Raw genomic sequence first — 8495 nt, forward strand, 5'->3', positions numbered from 1 at the left:
GCTGCTCCCCACACCACTTGCCATTCAGAAGAGGTTTCCCTGTAGTCCTGTAGCCTGGTAGGTTTCATCAGCCTTACGGTGGACATCACATAGCAACGGCAGTGCAGCTTTCACCATGCTACACTCCTAGTTCTCTTCATCCTGTGGTCAAAACTATGATTTGGGTTTCATTCCCAGTTACCCTTTACCAGCACTGCTGAAGCAGCTCAGAAGGATAGAGCCAGCTTTGTAGTAGTCAGGAAGAGTTTATTGAAGGAGGCTGTGTGAATCATTTTAACAAAGCACTGAGAAGTTAGTATTGCATTGCTTTTGAAAGCAGTAGTAACATGAGCAGCCTCAGCCAGACAGTCTATAAAATGAGTGTTTTAATCCCTCACAAGGTTAAACAGATTTTGAGATACTATATGAAAGAATTAACAGGACCCAAAAGGGCAGCGACAAAAATAACTGGAGATCTACTACATTTCATCTTCCCATTACTACCAAGTTTAACAGCGTGATATTCTAAACTACACGAACACTCTCACAGAATACAATTCCTGTATGTATAGCATAATGTATTTATATACACGTGTTCTAGAAATAAGGAATTGGCAGCCACAGGATGAATCAGAAGAGTACTGTTCAATCCTAAGATTCTTTAAGCAAAATGTTTCATACTGCTGAGAAACAAGTTTTTGTTGTAAGATGTGATTCACACTGATCTAGACATTCTTGAATAGGTAAAGCATTAGGTAATAATTATTCTGTCAATAAAGTCATCCCAGTATTCCCAGAGCTGTGTTAATCAAATTAGTAGGCAGTTGCATTGCTATGTGCACAATAGTATGTTAAAGTTGCCAATAAAACCCTCAAAGCTCAGTTTTTCATATTTTGGAGAAAACAGATATTATGCAGCTTCCAGCAAAGTGAGTGTGTGTATATGTATATATAAAAAAAGTCTTAGAAAGAAAGCATCAGTTATGACCTTTTCAGTTACACAACATGTTAGTCTTTGTCTATAATGGTAACGAGGGTATGGAAGGAATGAAAAGTTTGGCAGATACAGTATTAATCTGACCTGCAGATTTCAAAACCAAAGAAAATTTAGCAGGAATCATGTCTGTTTGTAATTGACTAAATGGGTTTGATTACCTTGCAGGGAAAGGGATGGGGCTATGGGTATTTAATGCATATGACTTCAGCTTTGCTGGTGTATGTTTTTAATGCCTGGTTTTTCTGGTAAAAAGTGACATCTTTTTCTTGGCAATCCTGTTCTATTTCCCAGACAGTGATCTTACCCATTCCCTCTTCCCCTGCATTTACCAAATCTTTATAAGCATCTAATATTCAAAAGTCTTCCCAGGATTATTGTAATATAAGTAGCTGTAATACTGAATTGTAACACATACATTTTAACAAATACAGTTTTACTTTTTCCATTTTCAAAAAGTGTCCCAGAGATATTTCTGGTTTTCGATAAAATTCAAGACTTAAATTCAAGAGAGGAAAGAAATCGCTGCCTAATTATTCACAGAACATCCAGAATCTACTCACTTTGGAGAGCCTCAGGTAGCTGTCAGTGGAGCACTCTGTACCCTTTGAGGACAAAATATTGCTAAAAGCCACTAGATTTTAAGGCATACCAAATTACTAGATGAAAATGTCTTGGAGAGTCTCATCTGTGCAGGACTAGACTATCCTGATCAGCAGTACTATTCTTATTTGCGGTCTCTGCCCTTAGAGGAATTACTTCTCTTACCCAGCTGGATCACTCTTGAATTGTTTGCCTCTTGTGATCTGACAAGACTGATCCTGACAGTCAGCAGAACAGGAATCTTGATCATGACTTTTCAAATAAAAAAGTTGCACTTTACTCTGCTACTGCCTTAAGAAATGGGTATTTTTTTATTTGTTTCTGATTGACCACAGAGTAAATAATGAAAACTTCTTAAACTGTGATTCAGCTTCCTTTATCCTTGTTAGTAAGGAAAGGTAATGGCCCCTGGAATCAAAGGAGTTTTAGTCCATTCCTCAGTTGTAATCCTAGCTTATTTTCTAACATCCCAGCCTAGAGCAGGCCTTTCCCTATTTCATATTTCAGTGGAGAAACCTCCTTATTAAAGGTGTTGTAAATAAAGATATGCTTGTTTTTCTGTCGTAACTAAGAGGTACCTTTGTTTTAGTTGCACTCTCACAAACTCTTTTGCTTACAGAGCCTGTTTTCCAGTACAGGCGCAAGAATATCTTAAAGGCAGGTCCTTGGCTTTGGAGTCTGTTCTGGTCTGTGTTGCCTTTTGCAGTGTGAGGAAAAACTAATCCTTCCTTGCACTCAGACCTGACCTAATAGGTCTGTTGGACTAGCAGTATCACAGAAAGAACAAACACTGAGTCTCTCAGCAAATCCACAAGTAGTCAATATGCAAAATTAGTGAGGGAATTATGAACCCCCAGAGCCTTTGTAGTAATGGTGGTACTTGATGAGCTTTGGCATGCTCTGCTTTTCCACTGGTGGTTCCTTGTCAGCAGTCGATTCCAATGGGGCAAACTTTGATTTTGTGGTGATTGTTTGTGAAAAGACTGCAGTGTCAGATTCTAAAAGGCAAACAGTTCTCAAAATTTTGGTGTCCTACTTCAGGTTTCCTAGCTACTGCGAACTCCCGAACTAAGTGTCTCAGTGGACCCGTGGTTTCATTCAGGCTATAGTCCAGCTGGAAATGCTTTCTTACCTTCATCTAAATAAATCATTACAAGCATCCTCTGGCCAAGTGTCCTCTCCATAAAGTGAAGTAACTAATCACGAGTAACCAATGGGGAAGTGTGGTTTGTTTTTTTTCCTTTAGTCTAGGGTATTTCTCTCTCTAACCATCTTTAATCATCAGCATAAGTAAGGAGCAAAGGGAACAGATTTAGGACAGGATTTGTTACCTGACACTCCTGGTGCTGTCTTATTCCAGAAACAGGCAAGCTAACTGTAAAAATCTTTTAAAAGAAAGGCTGACTGGTTGGATTACCAAGTTCAAAAGAAAGAGGCTCAGTGAAATATGTTTTCAGTTCAATCTTTGTTCCAGCCTTTATTGGTTTTATATGCTTTTTCTTTGACATGGGAAAAATTATCTGGTGGTTCTACTCAAAATCTAAACATCCGTAAGAGATTCTTGGAATAAGTTGGATGTTTACAAAAGTCTTTACAAATTCTACAAGCCAGAACTCGGGCATACAGAAAAGGAATTACTTTGGTCTTTAGTAGGAGCAGTGGAAAACTGGAAGCATGTAATGTGTTAGCTGTTGCACAGCTGCGGAAGGCAGCTAAACAAGCTTGCTGGTGAACAGAACCTTCGAGTGAAAACCAGAATGTGTCCAAAAGGATTCTGCATTTCTTCAGTGTTCACGTCTTTAGACTGAAGGTTGCAGCAGTCTACCGCTTTCTTCTTTTCATACAAACTTCCATTCTCTACATTCCAATTTTCTGTCCTACGTGTCTTACAAACTGTACTCAAGCCCATAGTCTCTCCTGACCAGAGTATCCATTCTGCTGCTTCTTCCATTAAATACCCTCGTATGGAGTCTCAAGAAAAGCTGGTGTAGCCCTTGCCTTAGTCTAACACTCACACCACTTGGTTTTGTTTCTAATGAATTCTCGACATCTCTTCACTGCTGACCTAGCTTCTTTTTGTCATTAGCAGTTAAAAATACCAGGTGCCATCCTCCCAGTGACACAACATTGCCCTTGCATACAGAGAATGAGAATTTCTCCCCAAAACCCCACCTGTGGCTTTACTCCAAAACAGAAATTATTTATTTTATGATGCTTTCATTGCTTCATCACCTGTGGTTTAAGAAAAATTTCTCAGGGGCGTTCTGTTCTCTCTAAAATTTCACTATATGAGTGCTGAAAAAAAAAATGTCTTGTAATTTCTGTTCCCCCAGTGGCCAGACTCAGTATGTCTATCCACCTGTTGAGCACAATGGAAAAAAATGTCATGCAGAAATAGAGCAGTCATTAATCCCTGGAGAGAAGGGAAGTTATTGCTAGTTTAACTGGCAGCGATAACTGCTTCACAGTCATTCTTGTATGCGAGATTTTTCACAAAGGTAACCAGATCCCTGGGAGTACTTGAGAATTCCTCTCCTGCCTTTTCAAGCTGCAGTACTCCAGGGAATTCAGGGCAGAAACGAAGGGCTTGGTATCTGAGGTCATTTCTTCAATATCAACGTTTATTTTTCTGTGTTGCAAGGAAGTGAGCCATGGGAAATACGGCCAATAAATTGAAACGGCTCGGTGGGAATGCAGTGTCAGTGGGTGAAAAACAGTAATGTTTACTTTACAGAGCCCCTTACGGAAAGGCTGTGGATATGTGGTCTGTAGGCTGTATCCTGGGAGAACTGAGTGATGGGCAGCCCTTGTTTCCTGGCGAGAGCGAGATTGACCAGCTCTTTACCATTCAGAAGGTGCTAGGCCCACTGCCAGCCGAGCAGATGAAGCTCTTTTATAGCAACCCACGTTTCCATGGCTTGCGGGTAAGAGAAAGCTTTGTTCTTAATATTTTTTTAATTTACTCACACAGTATGTACAGTATTGGCATGGTTGCTGTGAAGGTTCTTTTCATTTACATTGTGCATTATCTATTGCATGTGTTTCTGTGTAAGTGTAAGATATTTTGATTATAAGGCATCCATAATTCAAAGTAAAATTCCGATTACACCAGTGTTAATTTTTATAGATATGTTTATTTTACTGTTAAAAATTGATTAAAGATTTTTTTTTTCACTTCTTTGACTTTTTTGGCATACAGGTTAGCGTTTATGCCCAGCTTGGCATTGCCCTGCCAGGTTTGCACTGTGAAGTTTAGTGGTAAAGGTCTGTCAGTTCAGGGTGTGGAAAATTCCTGCCTGCTGTCTTTAGGCTACTCTTCTGGAAAAATCTGAGCTATAGATGCCGCTGTCCTGGCAGAAGAGATTTTTGCCTTTTGACTCACATTCCTGGAGTGTTGCTGTAAGCCACCTGAGTAAAAAAGCTCTTCATACTGACAGCATTGTTCCTCTTTCAGGGGTTGCCTGAATACCATGCAATGACAGAGACTCACTAGTGTGGAGAAGCTGCCTAGTCCGGAATACATAATCTGGCAAAATCCCAGAAGCAATATATAAATAATAGCTCTGTTATCCTTAACAATACCTAGTCAGTAATTGTACTCATGTTTCCGTGTAATTCAGTTTTGGCTGTCATTTTTTATTAATCAATGTTGCTTAGAAAGGTGAATTTATGATCTTGATAAATTGTCTGAAATTGTTAGTGTAAAATACTATAAAGAGACATATAGATGTTTTCGGAGACCTGATCTGTGCTAAAGACTCAAGGTTTGAGTTTTACTCTGTAAAAGAGAAAACTTAGAGAATGAGAAAGAGGGGAGACATAGTTGTGTTAAAACATTGCGTTAAAAGTTACCATAGGTTTGTTTTCACTGATGATGGATGGTGATGATGATAAAAAAAGAAATAGTTAGTTTAAGGTGTTAGGATAATTATTTTAGGATAGCTAATTCCTAAGAGTTGTTGTTGAAGTTTGTAGTCCCTCTGTCAGTGGAGTGGTTTTTTTAAAAAAAAAAACAAAACACAAACCACCACCACCAACAAAAAAAACTATCAGAGAAGCATTTCTTGCAAGGTCCTATTTGTATTTGACTCTGTTAAGAACTGTGAGCTGGATGGAATTTTCTGTTGGGGAAAAAAAAATTATAACCCCTTATCAGGAAAACAATGCTGTAAAACTTGTAAGCAAAATAAATTACTGCCTCTTCAGCATTATTTTACAGCAGTTCTAGTTGTGCAGTGTAATCTGATTTGGATAAATGCTCTGTAATACCTTAGGATGAGAATGAAGTATCTTTGTTTTGTAGCTTTAAAATACAGTAATTCAAGAAGACAGCATGCACCTAAAGTGATTAGCACAGGGTTGGGAGTTATGAGTCTCTGTTCTAATCCTGTATCAGTGGTTTATTACTTGGCCTCAGACCATGTTGTCACCTTCTTAACCCCATCTGTAAAGTCAGGATACTAACGATGATGACCGTTACATGTGCCTTCCAAGAAACAGTAGTTTTTGAATGCTGAAGTAAGTTCTGAATAATGGCTTAAACGTGGAAAAATAATACAAAATATGTTGGTTTGGAATATCATATTCCTTAATTCATGGGGAAAAAATTATTCCATGCTCTAAGACAATCTTTGGCACATTTTCCTGCTTCCCTGATCATTTCAGATGAAGAAACTTCTTTATAATGGTCATTCTACATAAAGACAAGAATATTTTGCCCTGTGGTTCATGTAAAAAGTAGAGGAAGCATGGAAGCCCCTTGGTTTACCTAAGGTACTATCTAAGATCAACATAGCAGACTTGGACTTAAAAAAATCCTTTCATCATTAGTAAACCACTTCAAAAGAAAGCCAAGTAAAAAGAAAAACACAGAGACTATTTAGGAACAAACACATTTGACCTAATGTTCTTTCGTTTTCCTTCAAAGCTGGCGTAATGTATTTCAGGAAAAGCAGCGCCAGTACAAACAACGGGCAGCACTACGTACTGCTCTAACGCTCAGGCACCGACAGTGCACGTGCCATTTTGCTTTCCAATAAAATGTGTTCCTGGAAACAAGTGTTTGTAACGGGTTGCTCTTTAAAATATAGTTTGGAAGCGAGGATTTAGTCTGAGGAAGGCGAATGTGTAAATGTATGCACGTAACTGTAACAAACCCTAGATGTGAGAGCTGAAAAGTGCACAGGTGGAAGTAAAAAAGTCTGTAAGATGTCCTGCTCGTTGATGGTTTAGACTGAACATGTAGTTCTCATATGTTTTTATACCATAGCAAACTTCCACATAAAATGTTTATCTTAATGTTTTTGATTTCTTTGTTGCTATTGTCTGTCTTAATCACTGACTTGAATTATTGTTTTCTTGTATTTTCAGTGATTTTGAACTATAACTCAGTATTTTCTGTGGGTTTATTTTCTGTAAGACTTGAGCCCGTTCGAACATACAGTGACGGCTTTTATGTGCCAGCAGACAAATACACGGAATGCTTCCTATTGTCAGTGTTACTGCTTTGATGTGTTAGCTTAAGAGGAATTTTCTCAAAATACATAGGATGTCGATGGGATCAAGCCAGGCTGCAACTGAAACATTTGGATACTATTAGACAAATTCCACAACTCTGGGAACTGCTAACAAAGTGTCTGGATGTCAGCTGTGTAGTTCTGGGTAAACGGTGATTAATGCCGATAGGCTGGCTGATCAGTGGTTTGGTTTGGTTTATTCCAGAGGCTTCTTTGGTATTCAAATGCGTAATTTTCTCTAGAATTACTCGACCCTTAACATCAGCGTAAGTTGGATCTATGAGGGTGTTTTGCCTCTGTTGGAAATCCAGTCTTAATTTCTAACTCCAAAAACACTGGCATATAGGTTTAGGTTTTTTAATTTGAAGTTACCTCACTGAAATCCGTTTATCTATCTGCTCTTGGTTCAATACATACTGCAGTCTGGAAATGGATCTTTGTTATCTGTTTCTTTTCAACTCACTGTTCTTGGCGTTACTTTATAGCAATGAAATATTGAGCAACTTTTCATTTGATAAAAAAATCTGTCTTCATTTTATCTGACTCTTTTCCTTGTTTATAAAGCAAGCACAACCTCCCCACCCACCCACCACCCAAAAACTCTGCGCTGCTTTTTTTCTTTCTTCAAATCACCCCTGCCTGTCCTGTTCTTTCCAGACAGGACTAGTTTCAAATACCACCTTCCCTGGGTTTTGTCCAGACTCGAGCTGACAAAAGATGCCCTCCGGCAGTGTGCACTACCTCTCGTGGTGCTGCCGGTTCTTACTGCACCGTGGCCACAGGAGTAATCCTGAACCTTAAACCTTTGGAGGTTTTGATGGTTTTTACTACAAACATTTTGGAATTGTCTGTTAATCTTTCGTATGTAATTAGCACTATATTTCCTCTCTGAAATTCTCTCAAACCTATTTTAATCTCTTTTTAAAATACATATTACTTATGGTATTTCTGAATCTATTTCAAACCTCCCACCTCTTGCCAATCATAATGACACAAGCCCATTTACAGATCTAAGTGTATTATTTGTCATTCTGGAGGGGTTCCTTGACTGCCCTACCAATCAAGAGTACTTTCTGTAGCTGACTGCATGCATATCATACACCAACAGTCATTTGTTTCATTATAATGTTTTGTAATATTTCATAAGCCAGTAACTGTTTCAGTGTGTATGATTCCCATTAATTACGTGCCTTGATTCACTGTGTAGTTTCTATTTTTGGAAACATGATATTCATGTTTACCTTATTTACATACTCATATTTATGCTCCTTTATTTTTACAGTTTCCAGCAGTCAATCATCCACAGTCTTTAGAGAGAAGATACTTGGGAATTTTAAGTGGTGTATTGCTTGATCTTATGAAGGTAGGAGAATGCATTTTATTTTCTGTCTGTAATATTTAGG

General features: G+C 38.4%; 1 protein-coding gene across 1 annotated transcript in view; it reads left to right on the forward strand.

The window, feature by feature from the left end:
* The window catches only part of CDKL5 (cyclin-dependent kinase-like 5), a 59668-nt gene that overhangs the window by 22396 nt on the left and 28777 nt on the right, over window positions 1-8495 (forward strand). Inside the window, exons 8-9 of the mRNA XM_010141019.1 lie at window positions 4311-4500; window positions 8375-8455. Coding sequence (XP_010139321.1) covers window positions 4311-4500; window positions 8375-8455 — 271 coding nt within the window. The remainder of the gene's footprint in view (window positions 1-4310; window positions 4501-8374; window positions 8456-8495) is intronic.

The sequence above is a fragment of the Buceros rhinoceros genome, unplaced genomic scaffold, assembly GCF_000710305.1.
Source record: "Buceros rhinoceros silvestris isolate BGI_N320 unplaced genomic scaffold, ASM71030v1 scaffold7688, whole genome shotgun sequence".
NCBI lineage: Eukaryota > Metazoa > Chordata > Aves > Bucerotiformes > Bucerotidae > Buceros > Buceros rhinoceros.